The sequence below is a fragment of the Aulonocara stuartgranti genome (genome assembly GCF_965226115.1).
Source record: "Aulonocara stuartgranti genome assembly, chromosome: 15".
NCBI lineage: Eukaryota > Metazoa > Chordata > Actinopteri > Cichliformes > Cichlidae > Aulonocara > Aulonocara stuartgranti.
In genome coordinates, this window is record NC_138951.1 from 13,572,169 (window position 1) to 13,587,175 (window position 15,007).

At 40.7% G+C, this 15,007-nt stretch overlaps 1 protein-coding gene across 3 annotated transcripts in view; it reads right to left on the bottom strand.

The window, feature by feature from the left end:
• LOC309689913 (glutamate receptor ionotropic, kainate 2-like) overlaps window positions 1-15,007 on the bottom strand; it is a 64,587-nt gene that overhangs the window by 18,389 nt on the left and 31,191 nt on the right. For all 3 annotated transcript variants that reach the window (XM_082506613.1, XM_082506614.1, XM_082506612.1), the window contains exons 7-10: window positions 5,041-5,184; window positions 4,077-4,184; window positions 1,065-1,178; window positions 735-941 (exon numbers count right to left, since the gene is read on the bottom strand). In XM_082506613.1, coding sequence (XP_082362739.1) covers window positions 735-941; window positions 1,065-1,178; window positions 4,077-4,184; window positions 5,041-5,184 — 573 coding nt within the window. The remainder of the gene's footprint in view (window positions 1-734; window positions 942-1,064; window positions 1,179-4,076; window positions 4,185-5,040; window positions 5,185-15,007) is intronic.

The window sequence follows — 15,007 nt, forward strand, 5'->3', positions numbered from 1 at the left end:
AATATCCTGTCTTTCCACTAAGCAGACCAAGCACGGTTGTCGAGGTCTGTGTCGACGCAACACGTAGTTGCATATCTGAGGAGAAGCATTTTAAGCTGTGCTGTAGCTTTGATGCAAAAGTATAAATCAATCTTGAGGCTGTAGCACCAGCAAAACCCAGGAGTTAACCTTTTTTTTACCCTTATATTTGAAACTGAAAGACTACATAATTTGGTTTCTCAAAGTTTCAGATGCCACAAAGAAACTCGACACAGTAAGAGGTCCTTTTTTGTTAACACTGTAATCTCATATTAAAGACATATGCTTGTTTAGTAGCAATATTTCAGCCTGTTTCCATTTCAGTTCGGTATTGAAGAATTTCAAAGATTTATTCATTCAGACAAAGAAGGACAAGAAGGAATATGGCAGACTGCTCTGCCTAAGTGGAAAATAAATTTTGGCTTTTAGAAATAAAATATTCCGACTGTACCAGCAGATGAAGACACAAATGACTTAATAATGAGAAGATTTAAAAAAAAAAAAAAAGTCCCATTTGAGCATTTAGAGATGCAATTCTTATTGTTTTGAATCAGCTTGCAATGTAGAGTAGCTTTATTAAAATACATGAAGAAAAAATAGTGGACCATTATAAAATATGATTAATAGAAAGCAGAAAGTGTTTCGCTTTAATTATTATAATAGTTTTTTATTCTAATGACTGAGTGTTGTCTTCTCCCTGGTGAGTGCCGACTCACGTGGTCCATGAGCTCCCGCACCATGCCGTTCCACTGGCCTGTGCTCTCATCCAGCGCACCGTACTTCCCATCTTCAACTAATCGAACCTCATAGCGGAAGCCTAGGATGGAGGAGAGTTCCCTCAGCAGGTCGATACAGTAGCCCTCAAAGCGATCGTTCCCATATAGAGGCTTGTCTGACTTCTTAAACATCACATATGGCTCCTCCTGTACAGGGAAAACAAACTGCTGTAGGAGTGCAGAAGTCTGTGATTTTTGTATTATATATTTTTCAGGTGCAATTGAGACTGTGAATGTCTGCTGTTAGTGTTTTCATTCGGCCGTGTCTACCAGTATGGTGGATACACGCAGGGATTTGTTAGCCAGAGAATCAGTGATGTTGGACGTCTTGCTTTTGTGAGTCTCTGTCATATTTAAACCGCTGGGAGGATCCCATGTTCCAATCTGTTGAAACAATTCAGAGTCAAGTTTATATCCTCTTGTCTACAGATGGGAAATGAAACACTTCAAATCACCCCCACTTACATTTGATACTTAAGGTCATACTAAAAAGAAAGTACACCCTCTTTCAGTTCTAACTTTAAAAAAAAAAAAATATATATATATATACAGGGAGTGCAGAATTATTAGGCAAATGAGTATTTTGTCCACATCATCCTCTTCATGCATGTTGTCTTACTCCAAGCTGTATAGGCTCGAAAACCTACTACCAATTAAGCATATTAGGTGATGTGCATCTCTGTAATGAGAAGGGGTGTGGTCTAATGACATCAACACGCTATATCAGGTGTGCATAATTATTAGGCAATGTCCTTTCCTTTGGCAAAATGGGTCAAAAGAAGGACTTGACAGGCTCAGAAAAGTCAAAAATAGTGAGATATCTTGCAGAGGGATGCAGCAGTCTCAAAATTGCAAAGCTTCTGAAGCGTGATCATCGAACAATCAAGCGTTTCATTCAAAATAGTCAACAGGGTCACAAGAAGCGTGTGGAAAAACCAAGGCGCAAAATAACTGCCCATGAACTGAGAAAAGTCAAGCGTGCAGCCGCCAAGATGCCACTTGCCACCAGTTTGGCCATATTTCAGAGCTGCAACATCACTGGAGTGCCCAAGAGCACAAGGTGTGCAATACTCAGAGACATGGCCAAGGTAAGAAAGGCTGAAAGACGACCACCACTGAACAAGACGCACAAGCTGAAACGTCAAGACTGGGCCAAGAAATATCTCAAGACTGGTTTTTCTAAGGTTTTATGGACTGATGAAATGAGAGTGAGTCTTGATGGGCCAGATGGATGGGCCCGTGGCTGGATTGGTAAAGGGCAGAGAGCTCCAGTCCGACTCAGACGCCAGCAAGGTGGAGGTGGAGTACTGGTTTGGGCTGGTATCATCAAAGATGAGCTTGTGGGGCCTTTTCGGGTTGAGGATGGAGTCAAGCTCAACTCCCAGTCCTACTGCCAGTTTCTGGAAGACACCTTCTTCAAGCAGTGGTACAGGAAGAAGTCTGCATCCTTCAAGAAAAACATGATTTTCATGCAGGACAATGCTCCATCACACGCGTCCAAGTACTCCACAGCGTGGCTGGCAAGAAAGGGTATAAAAGAAGAAAAACTAATGACATGGCCTCCTTGTTCACCTGATCTGAACCCCATTGAGAACCTGTGGTCCATCATCAAATGTGAGATTTACAAGGAGGGAAAACAGTACACCTCTCTGAACAGTGTCTGGGAGGCTGTGGTTGCTGCTGCACGCAATGTTGATGGTGAACAGATCAAAACACTGACAGAATCCATGGATGGCAGGCTTTTGAGTGTCCTTGCAAAGAAAGGTGGCTATATTGGTCGCTGATTTGTTTTTGTTTTGTTTTTGAATGACAGAAATGTATATTTGTGAATGTGGAGATGTTATATTGGTTTCACTGGTAAAAATAAGTAATTGAAATGGGTATATATTTGTTTTTTGTTAAGTTGCCTAATAATTATGCACAGTAATAGTCACCTGCACACACAGATATCCCCCTAAAATAGCTAAAACTAAAAACAAACTAAAAACTACTTCCAAAAACATTCAGCTTTGATATTAATGAGTTTTTTGGGTTCATTGAGAACATGGTTGTTGTTCAATAATAAAATTATTCCTCAAAAATACAAGTTGCCTAATAATTCTGCACTCCCTGTATATAAAAAGGACCGAGCTATTGCAAAACCTCAGTTCTTCTCTTTTTTAGCCACTCTGGTGTAGATCTGCAGCTGTGCTTGGGATATTGGCCTGTTGGATGACCCAATTTCAACCAAGCTTTAGCTGTTGGACAGATGGCCTCACATTTGACTCTAGAATAATTTGATACACAAGGGAACTCATGGTCGACTAAGTGACTGCAAAGTGCCCAGGTCCCGTGGCTGCAAAACAAGCCCAAATCATCACCCCTCCGCTACTGGACTCGACAGCTGGTGTGAGGTGTTTGTGCTGATATGCTGTGTTTGGTTTTCAACAAACATGGAGATCTACATTATGGCCAGACATCTCCACTTTTATCTTATCTGTCCGAAGGACATCGCTCCAAAAACCTTGCAGTTTGTTCAGATGCAACTTTGTAAACCTAAGCTGTGCTGCCATGTTAATTTTAGAAAGAGGAGACTTTCCCCTGAAATCCCTTTAAACCAAGCCATTTAGTCCGTTTAGTCTTTCTCTAATTGTAACGTCACGAACTTTAGGATTTAACATGATAACTGTGGTGTGTAGAGTCTGAGATGTAGCTCTTGGGTTTTTTTATTTTCTCTGAGCATTGCATGGCGCGATCTCTCTGTGTGGATTTGTTGGAACGTTCACTCCTGGGAAGACTGGCAACTGTTTTGAATGTTTTCCACTTGCAAATAATCTCTCTCATTCAAGAATGATAGACTCCAAATCGTTTGGAAATGGCCCAGATTGATGGGCAGCACCAACTGCTTCGTTAGGATTATTCCTAATGTCTTTTCTTCACGGCGAAAGCTCCAGAACAGCAAACAGCCAAAACTTCTTCTTTTATAGAGGTGCTCACACTTACTGATGATCAATCAATCAAGTCCATTTGATTATCAGCACTTGGCTGCTCCTTACCCTTTTAATCCCTGTGGAAGCAGTAACAATGTACTTAGTTTTTCACACACCACCTTTGCATTTTGGCTTAATTTTAAAAATAAATAATGACACTGTGTAATATTTAATGTTTTGTAGATCATCTGATGTTGTATCATTTTAAGACTTTTAAGTTATTTTTTTGTAACGCGATTCCTTAGAATCGAAAGAGGGCTTACTTAATTTTTGCCATGACTGCAAGCATGAGCTACACCAACGAGTGACACACCTTTTCCAGCCCCTCCTCCTTCAGACTGATGACATCTAGGTCAAAATCGGTTCTCAGTCCATTGGTCTTGTTAAAAAGGACACGTCCTGTCAAACCATCCCAGTGTGCCTAAAGATAGAAATACACAGCACGATGAACTAAAATCCTCAGCTCTGAACGCAGTCATTCCATTAACCTTAAGACATTGCCTTTCTCAGCAATATCAATCCAACCCCTAACCATAAAAGTTTTTCTTTCCCAATTATGAATTCCATCTGGCTCTCCCCTTACTGTCTATCTCAACAACATAACAAGAAACAATGAAGCAGCGAGAACAGAAGCAGGTTTGACAGGTAAGAGTTCATTATGCATGTGGTTCATTGTGCTTGAAGTTTCACTTCAAAGCCATTGGAGGAACAGACGGGCATGGGGAGTGATAGCAGACACAGGAGGGGGAGGAAGCACCAGCTACTACAATGGCTCATTCTGAAAATTACCTGCAATGATACCATCCAGAGAATGAAAGAGCTTTGTAGAACAAAGCAAATGGCTGACCCTGACTAGAGTTAAGGAGGCATGCAGAGCCTTTGATATAAACACGGGTGGAGATATGCACTGAGAAAGTGTGGTTGAAAGACAATGGCACAAACAACAAAAAATGTAGTTACTGTGGATAATGCTGCGGATTCATTTTTTTTATAAAGATTATTTAGAATTAATGATTAGATAATAAACTTATTTAAGATGCTTATATGGTTTCTGTGATAAATGACCACAGCTTTCTGGACCAATAAAGGCTGATTGGAAAGCTGCACTGAAACTGTATCACATGTGTTAACTAAATAATTCCAGAGATGCACACATAAAATGCTTGCAAACATGACTGCGCTAATCCATATAACACAATAAGAAAGGTACAATGTTCAGTAGATCCCACAGGTCAAAGGTCAAGCTGGAGTGCACACTGAAAACAGTGACCTTATACCTCTTTGATAAGGTTGATGAAACGCCCTCCAAAGCGCCACGGCTTGTGGCGATTACACTGCAGAGAGCTCACAGTGATCTGCTGCGACTGCTGCACTGCCACCGCCACCACATGCACGGCATCATACATCAGGGCTGCATCGGTCTGCAAACAGGAGGGTAATACTATTAGACATTTTATAAGACCACTTGATACTTCTGTCCACACAACCTTTCATCTCCCCATTAATTCACCTGTGCAGGGACATAAGAAACTGTGTGAAGTCTCAGATGACTTGCTTTAGTCATAAGTCACTACAACATGAATTAGGAGTAGAGCCAGCAGTAAATGCCCCACACAAATGGCACAGTGTCTCAGCTTGTTAGTAAAAATATCCAACCACTGTCTGAGGCAATCAGAAAGCTCTGCCAGGGAAAGTCTCTCAGTGGAAGGGCGCCACGTCAGTGTGAAGACTAATGGTTGCTGATGGGTGTGCCTGTTCCCCCAGAGAGAGGGAGCGCAAAACGGGCACCGGTGCAGACAGGACGACTCTCTCTCTGGCACACTCAGTGTAACATGCTAAGTACAAAGGACAAAGGGTTGCACTGAAAAACACCTAAGACAGCTATGCATATAACCCTCATAATAAGTCATCAAAGGGCGTAAACGCTGGAGCTGAAATTTCTCACACACTGACAAGCTGTGATTTATCTCCACCGCTCCAGTTGGCACACATGAATTCTTTTCATGCCGTCAGTCCACACAGTTTGACACACTCCACGCTCAGCTCATCGCAGATCCACTTTCCACGGTCCCACACAGGCTGAAATACACTATGGTGATCTTATTTGACAAGTCGTGGATGACCAAACTGCAAGGAAGTGAGAGGAGTTACTCTGAGACCGCAAAGTATTTGCAGCTATAGAATCTTTGTGAATGTGCTTGCTGCCAGAGAAAATGAGCTGGCCTTCAGTGCAGCTCGACACGTAGCAGGAGGCTGCCGAGCTGCTGGTTCCCTATATTTGCTCTATAGGCGCTGTGAAGCATCCACTTCATACATGAAGGCAAGAAGCAGGAGAAAGCGTGTGCTCTCTGTGCACTTTATACCAAGCCTTATAAATGGTGAGAGGTCAGGTAAAGGAATGCATCTTACTTCTAACAGCAAAGAAAAAAAAAAGAGAGAGAGAGTTTCCTGGTAGCAGAAACGGAATGAAAAATAGACAGAGTTGATGGAGTTCATGTGTGGTTGCAGTGAAGGGAAGATTGATGATTTTTTTCTTTCCCCCCTTTTCTCCTCTTCTTTTGGAGTTGATGACTGCTGATGTCAAAGGCAGCAGTAGATCAGAGAATGGGAGACCTATCTCTGCGCTCTTTCATCCCCAATGCTTTCCTGGAAAAGGGAACAGCTAGGGCCATATCTGCTCTCCCAGTGGCAGCAGTGTGCGTGTGTGTGTGTGTGTGTGTGTGTGTGTGTGTGTGTGGTGTTCGTGACAAATACTCACTAGGAAAAGACTCTGTCACTGCACTACTCTATTTCTTGAATAGCGAGGAGGAGTTTTAAACACAGTCAGTACTATTTTCTTTCCTTTGAACGGAAAGTTTGTCACGTCCAATCATTCGTTTGCTGGCCGACTAAGACTTGCTGTTGGACTGAATCAAGTTATTTTAGCAATTTATGTAAAAAAAAAAAAGAAGTTATATAAGTATTATTCACATTCAATCCCCGTCCACTGCACTGAATTTAAAAAGTATGTAACACATTCTGAATGCATTTATTCCATGGATAATATTCTTTGATTGATTTTAGTTTGGCTGTGGCATTGCAGAATTTATGAAATTCAAATTAAATCTCCGAGCATGCTATTTCTTTTTTAAATACCTTTTCATTTAAATTTTGCCACTGACCTTTTAACTTTCCTCTAAACTACTTGATTTTTTCCCCCATTCCAAAATCAGTCAATATCACATTCCAACTCCTCCATTGACAAACTCTTTATTCTTTTGGGTCAAACTGCGGTGCGCACTGTCTTTTCAGTTAATCGTCTTGGCTACAAAGATGTTCTGTGAAATACACTTCTGGGAATAACAGTCTTACATCTTGTTTTCGAAAATCTATCAAAATTCTCTACTTGGAAGTCTATTTTTAGTTCACTTTTCATAGCTTTGCATGTGAAGTGAAATTGGAGTGCTTAAGCACAAGCTTGATGTGTGACAGGAGAGTGATGATTCATTTTTAGAAAAGCTTAACAGATGAACTTGTGCCTTTACCTTCAAGAAATGCCAGATTTTGAGCTGTTTGTTTATTCCTAAGCTATTTGTAGCATAAAGAGGAAGACTTTTCTATTAGAGCTTGGTAATAATGTGGTAATATTGAATTAAGGACACAAGAAGGTACTATATGGAAACAGAATGTTATAACACTAAATTATGAAGTAATATCTAAATAATTACCAAATGACATCTTGACTCAACAATGGTTATAGCTAAGTAACATTGGACTATATTTAACTGTGCAATAAGGGCCAGAAAGTAGGCTTAATAATGATCAATAAAATTCAATTTAATTAAATTTTATTTAAATAGCACCAAATCACAACAGCAATTACCTCAAGGTGCTTTATATTGTAAGGCAAAGATCCCACAATTATACAAAGAACATTTCAACAATTAAACTTTGCGGAAGCACTTGATGACAATAGGAAGAAGAAAAAAAAGGCTCATTTAACAGGAAGAAGCCTCTGGCAGAAGCAGCCATCTGCCATGACCGGTTGGGGGTGACGGAAGGAAGGAAAACAGGCCTGGAAGAGAGCCAGAGATTAATAGTAACTAATGATTAAATGCAGAGTGGTGTGTAAGCACACAGTGATTACAAAAGGTGAGTGAAGAAGAAACACTCAATGCATCATGGGAAGGCCCTCAGCAGCCTAGACCTATCGCAGCACATCAGGTTACGACCACTTGAAAGTCAGTATATTTAAAAACAAGCCAACAAACAAACAAACAAACACGCAAGAAAACCCCCAGCTAGACATATATAACCACAATAGCCACTGTCGATACAAGCTATTACAGTACTTGGTTATTAGTACTTTGTAACTAAGTGGTAATAACACATTATTTCATTATTATTACCTTCTGTCCATCTGATTACCAAGCTGTCTTAGAAAGCGCTACCCATAAAGATTTTATTCTCGTCCAAATTATTTATTTCCTTTTAAAAAAATATGGAGAGTTTCTTAAGCACAAATACATAAATATGCACTGGAGACAAGCAGGGTATCTTCCTCAGTGGCAAATATTTTCTAAGCTTTGAAATATGAAAGGTTTTAAACCTGCATAAACAGTAAAAGACTCTTTGCTGACTTACGGGGCAGCTGAAATGAGCTGTGAAATTGTGCCCCATTTCCAGTTGATATCATAAACCTTTAGTAAACAGTTGCATTTTATACCTCCTGCTGATACAGAGCAGCAGTGTCAGTCAATGCTGCGACGAGGGGGGTGAGACTGAACCAAAAGAGTACAGTTGCTCTGTTTTGCTGTTTTACTGAGCTGAAACTCTCTATAAAGCTCTGCACAGCCGAGTGGAGTCGCACATTCACATGATAATTACTATGACTGACCTCTGAATTTACATAGGGCTTTTGATTGTTATTTGTGATGTTATTATGTCTGCTTTACAAGTAAATGTGATAATAGAGTGGCAAGGAAGACATGCTACGGTGAAATCCATGTAGTATGAGTACAATTGACAAACAGCAGCTAGGATAGTAGAATAAATGCCAGACTACTTTATGATGAGCTGTCTGTACACATCCATGGCAAAATTAGATTAAAAAAAAAAAACATTATCGGCAACAGGTATTTATTTGTGGTCACAGAAGACAGGTTTGTCTACATGAGGTATTGTTTAAGTAACAATGGGATATTTCATGTATTATAGTATAAACACAGTTCTGCATACTGCTGTGTTTGCACTTTTGACTTCTCCATCCACCCCTTTATTTGAACCACTTTATTAGGTAGATTTTTTCTAGTACCAGTTGGATCCCCTTTGCTTTCAGAACTCCCTTAATTCTTTGTGGCAACAGAATGCTTGAAACAGTCAGTGCCATGATAGCATCACACAGTTGCTGCAGATTTGTCCCCTGCACACCCGTGTCGTGAATCTTTTGTTCTTCTTCCCTGTTGGATTTAGGTCTGGTGACTGTGGAGGCTATTTGAGTACAGTGAAGTCATTGTCATGTTCGAGAAACCAGTTTGAGATGATTAGAGTTTTGTGCCATGGTACATTATCCTGCTGCAGGCAGCCATCAACATATAGATACACTGTGGTTATAAAGGGGTGGACACAGTAAGCAACAACACTCATGTAGGCTGTGGTGTTTAAACAGTGCTCAATTGGCCTGAGCCAAGGAAATATTCAACATACTATTACACCACCTCCAGCAGCCTGAAGTGTTGATTCAAGATGGATTGATGCTTTCATGTTGTTTAGACCAAATTCTGACGCTACTATCCGAATGCTGCAGCAGAAACTGAGACCAGGCAACATTTCTTTTCCCATGTTATCTAGTTTTGGTCCGTGTGAAGCCTTAGTTTAAAGCTCCTAAATGCCCAGAGTGACACCTAAGTGTGATCTTCTGCTGCTGTAGCCCATTAATGCTTCAGTGCTTCAACTCTTCTGCATACCTTGGTTGTAATGAGTGGTTATTTAAGTTGCTGTTGCCTTCAAGCAGTGAGAACTGCTGCTTCCAGGATATCTTCTATTTTTTAGACCATTCTCTGTTAACCCCGGAGATAGTTGTGTGGGAAAAAAATCCACTAGATCAGTAGTTCTGCAGATACTCAGATAAGCCCATCTGGCACCATCAACTATGCCATGTTCAAAGTCACTTTAATCGCCCCCTCCTCTTTTTTATTTTAGCTTGGACTTTAACAGGTCATCTTGACCATGTCTACAATCCTCAGTGTATTTAGTTGCTGCCAGATGATTGGCTAATTAGGTATTTGCACTAATGAGCAGTTGAATAGGTGTACCTAATGAATGGGTAGCATTCTTAAAATCATTTGTGGAGATATTTCCCACATCTCTTAACTTTTGATCTCTGTGATATATCAGATATTTTCTGGCTCAAATGATTTATAAGTCAAAGATCTTTTTCTGACTCTGAAACAGAACTATTCCTGAAAATCCCTTTATGATGGAAGCAAAACGAGGCTGGCATCAAGTGGAAGCAAAGATCAAGGAGGAAAAAATATGAAATGATGGCTCATAGTTCTGGCAGATTGCATTCAATTTAAAAACAATCCAAGAGCGATCTTGATATTTATTACAGAGCCAAGCACAGGTCCTGTGGGGTGTTTTAAGTGCTTTAAGTGGAACCAATCTCAAACCCCTGGGACACTCAGATACAGCAGAGAAAGGGTTTCAAAGAAGATGCCCAAAACCTTTGTTTCCTTGTCCTTCTCTTTTCTCTCCCCACTCCTCTCTCTCTCGCTCTCTTTCACTCAAACACCCACATAACCATTTGAAATCAAACACTGCTCATTACCATCACTAAATGTACCAGTCCAGAAACAATTGTCTTTCAATTTACAACTTGCATTTTACCTCTGCACAGTACATCTTCCTTTCCAGTCCTTTATATCTTAATTCATCTCTGCATATCCCCCCCTCTCAAACTTGATACGTGAGTAACATGCAAATATATTAAGATGCATGCGAGAACCAATTAGTGAGACGTGCGGACACTGAATACACGCACATGAAGGAGATCGCTCTCAGACAGTGACCGACCTCAATGTGCAAGCTTCCTACAGGCAAGCCTGGTTTGCCGTAGTTTCATGCAGTTTCCTCATTTCAATCAGGTGGACTGCAAACTCCACCGAGCAAGCTGCTGAGTGCATGTCTGTCTCTGTGTGTGTGTTTATACAAATATATTCATTTTCGCTGCATCAGTATTCACACCGGCTCTCCACCTGTGCATAATGCCATAATTCCTCTGATAATGTAGCGCCATGAAAAACGACATCTCTCTTTCTCTTCTCACCTCAGCTATCAGCTATCCTCTTTGCAGCATTCCTATAAACAAAACACACATAAACACACACACACGTGCTCACAATCACCACGGCTGCTTATGGACAGTGAAACTCCACTATTTATATATATCATATACATCTGATTAGGCTTAATGAGATTTGGAATGACCTGTTATTTATCATGCATCACTGCACTGCAGATGCCAGGTACAGATCAACAACACACACGCACACAACATGTAAAAATATGCACCCCAACAAACACACATCCCCACAGCATTGCCGTCAGCATCAGAGTCACAATGTCAGCAGGAGAGAGGGAAGCTCTTGGTTTTCTTGGAGCTGAAGTCACTCTGCCCTCGGATCACACGCGGACCCATGGGGTTTGATGATTTGATAGAAGAAGGAGGTAATTATTCATTTCTTTCATTTTTTTATATGTATTTGTGCTGCTTGACTGCACCGTCTGTGGAAGCATTAGAGTCTCAGATTCTGCTGTCAGATAAATGGCGGCATTTCTAAACTTTTTTAACAATTACGTCTCCACATCGTCTCTTGATTTTTCTTTTGTTATTAAAAAAATCCCCGGAATGGTTTATAATTTAAACTTCAATCAGGGCGTGCGATCTCACTCACAGGCCCGCTCACAGAGATATTGCATTTATTTTTAATCTGCCGAGATTTAAATTCTCGTGTAAAGTATGGACACTGATGGGAAATGTCTGTACATAATTGTTCGTTGAATTCCAACCAGTGTGGAAAACAAAAGCGAGCTGCCTGCTCAGACAAATATGAGCTCACTGACAATGGCTGAGCATCTCTGTCACTTCCAGCTCCATTACTTAGAATAACAATTTAGAAAAATATACTTAATTGCTCGATGTTTAATTACTTGATGAGACTCAGAAGATCAATACCACTTTCCACCGTTTGTTGATTGAAACACTGGAGCAAGCACTTTTCCTTTCCGGAAACAAGACACAAAAGGAGACTCCTCTAGGCATGTTTACTCAGAACCACACAGTTAAACCCCGTAGCCACAATCTTTCAACATGTTCATGCTTAGTGGCTTAAACATACAAAGGTACACTTTGTACTGGATTGATCCCTCTTGTGCCTTCAGAGGAGATTAATTCTTCATGGCATAAATTCAGCAAGGTGCTACTAAGAAATCTTGTCCATATTGATATGACAGCATCACAGAGTTGTTGCAGATTTGTCAGCTGCACATCCATGAATTGAATTGTGGGTCCACCACAACCTAAAGCTGCCCTATTGGATTTAAATCTGGTGACTGTGGAGGCCATTTGAGTACAGTCAACTCACTGCCACAGTTTGAGATGATCCGAGCATTGTGACATGCCGTTTTATCCTTCTGGTAGCGGTCATCTGAAGATGGGTACACTGTGGTCGTAAAGGGATGCACGTGGTCAGCAACAACACCCAGGTAGGCTGTGGCATTTAACCACTGTTCAGTTGGTATTAAAGGGCCCAAACTCTGCCAAGAAAATACCCCCCACCAGCAGCAGCAGCAGACTGAAGCACTGAGGCAAGGCAGAATGGATCCATGCTTTCATGTTTGCCCAGAGAACTGGCACTTACTGGATTTTTTTCTTTTTCAGACTATTCTATCATTCCTAGAAATGGTTGTATGAGAAAATCCCAGTAGATCATTAGTTTCTAAAATAGTCAGACCAGCCCGTCTGGCACCAACACCTATGATGCATTCAGCTAGCAGATAGAAGAGGTAATAAAAACTGTGGTTTTGCACAAAAATAACCAACTGGTCATATTTTGACGAGCTGGTGTGAAGATAATGCTGGAGACGGGTTAACTAGATCTCCCTGTTAAAGCTAAAGTTTCATATTAGAAACTTTTTTGTTTTTACAAATTCTTTTTCTGTGTTTTTGCACAAAAGCAGAGACACATTAGCCAGATTTTGGAGTTAAAATAATGCAAATGTATTCCAACAAGTGACAAATAACAGACGATTCCAACATTTCCAAGAAGAAAACAGTTTACAGATGTTTCTGATGCCTAAGAAAATCTGTCTACATTGTCATGTTTTTGCTAGTTTTAGTACACTGACAAATAAATTGCAATATAGCATGTGCTGCAGTTCTGCTCTCATTCATCATGCGCTACCATTAGGTAGACGCCTGATATTAATTTAATATTATAACACTAAACATGCAGCCAGACTTGATGGGAGTATTTTCAGCAATAAGAATAACAAGGAATCCCAGAGCAGATGGTATGGGTCCCACAGAGCCCAGATTTCAGCATCTTTGAGTCAGCGTGAGACTGCATGAAGTGAGGAAAACAGACACTAATGCTGCCTAAATCCACAAGAAACTGTGGTAAGTTGCTATTAACAACCTAAATGCCAAGTTCAGTGAGAAATTCTCAGCAAGTGTACTTGAGAAAGGTGATCCTGTGAAACAGTGGCCACTAAAACACTGAGTAAGTGTTTAGTGTTTTTGAATATGAAAAAATCCCAGTAGCATTTGAAACCAGCTTTCCAAAAGTTGGTGCCAAAAACTTTTGCACTGTGCTGTATTTCTTGCAGTGGCGTCTTACATGAGACCCTGGGTGATGAAAGTCACTGCACTGAGAATTGTGCAAATGTTCGGTTCTTGAAAGAAAAAGACTAGAGTGGAAAAAACACAGAAATGTGACATATGTGATTTATGGGGCATATTATGGCTTTTCTGGGTTTCCTAGCAGAGAGGGAAGAGCAGGCATTCACATCATTTTGGGAAGGAAAAAAAACCCTTGGGTGACTGCGACTCAGTGTACTGCCGTCGCTCTCTCCGTCCGTAACTTTTCCACTCCGTGTCTCTTCCTCGCTTTCTGCCTGCCTGTTCTCTGCCCCAATCCCTCCCCCCTTCAGCCTGGCTCTTCCTCCCTTTCATCCCCTTTGTCGTCCCTCTGCCTTCCCCAGTTGCTCTCTTAAGTATTTCACAGAGCCGTGTGTGAGTATTGCTCAGAGTATGAATGTATGAGGGCTTTGCCAGTGCCGTCACTGCTATTTTTTTCCCCCTTTTTCTTTTGTGCATTAGAGGTTTAATCCCTTTCTCACATTGCATTTCCACATGCTGAAGCAACAGAGCAGCAGCCGTGTGGAATTTTTTTTTTTTAAATGAGGTTTTTGTCACAGGGAAGTAAAACTCGCTTCTTCCAACAAGGACCCCTGGGTAACTGATTCATTGATGGTGGCTGGATTTATGTGAAAGCACATTCATGGTTTTATTGTAGATTTAAGCACACTTTAAAGGGGAATAAAGGACTACACTGCAGAGGTTTTTGGTTTGAAAGAGAGGGTCCACTGGGAATCATGAGAATGCGAGCAGAACTCTGTTTGATGTCTATATATATTGATTTAGTACTGATGTAAAATTATTAAGGTGCCCTTATCATACATTGACAGATGCTTTAATGTTGACAAAACCTCCATTTTGACCTTACATAGTGCTTTTATTAATGTCTAAGTGATCTTTTCGCTTCAAATACTTCTTTTATTGCTAACCTCCGCTCATGCTATTTTCTTGTTTAACCCTTTAATGCTGATGAATTGTAATCTCAAGGCAGAAGGGGAGAGAGCAAGAGGTTTATATCTCAGTCAGATTTTGTAAACAGTTGGTTTACACAGCTAAATTGGTGAAGCAGTTCAAATATGCCCAGGCAGCGCGTGCCAACTATCTAGTCCATCTTCTGTTTGCTCCAAACAAACTACTGGTGTTGCTGCCAGAATGCTAGGGTTTACCTACAAAGATTTGTTTTACTTTCCCCTCCATTTTTAAAAATTCAGCACATAACAAGACCAAGAACCTAAATTGGAAATGACTGTAGCAAAAAATGTCTGACAGTCCCATCCAAAAAAATGTTCACTCAAAACCACAACGCGACATACCAGCCAAGTGACACACTGCCCGCCATCTCTGGA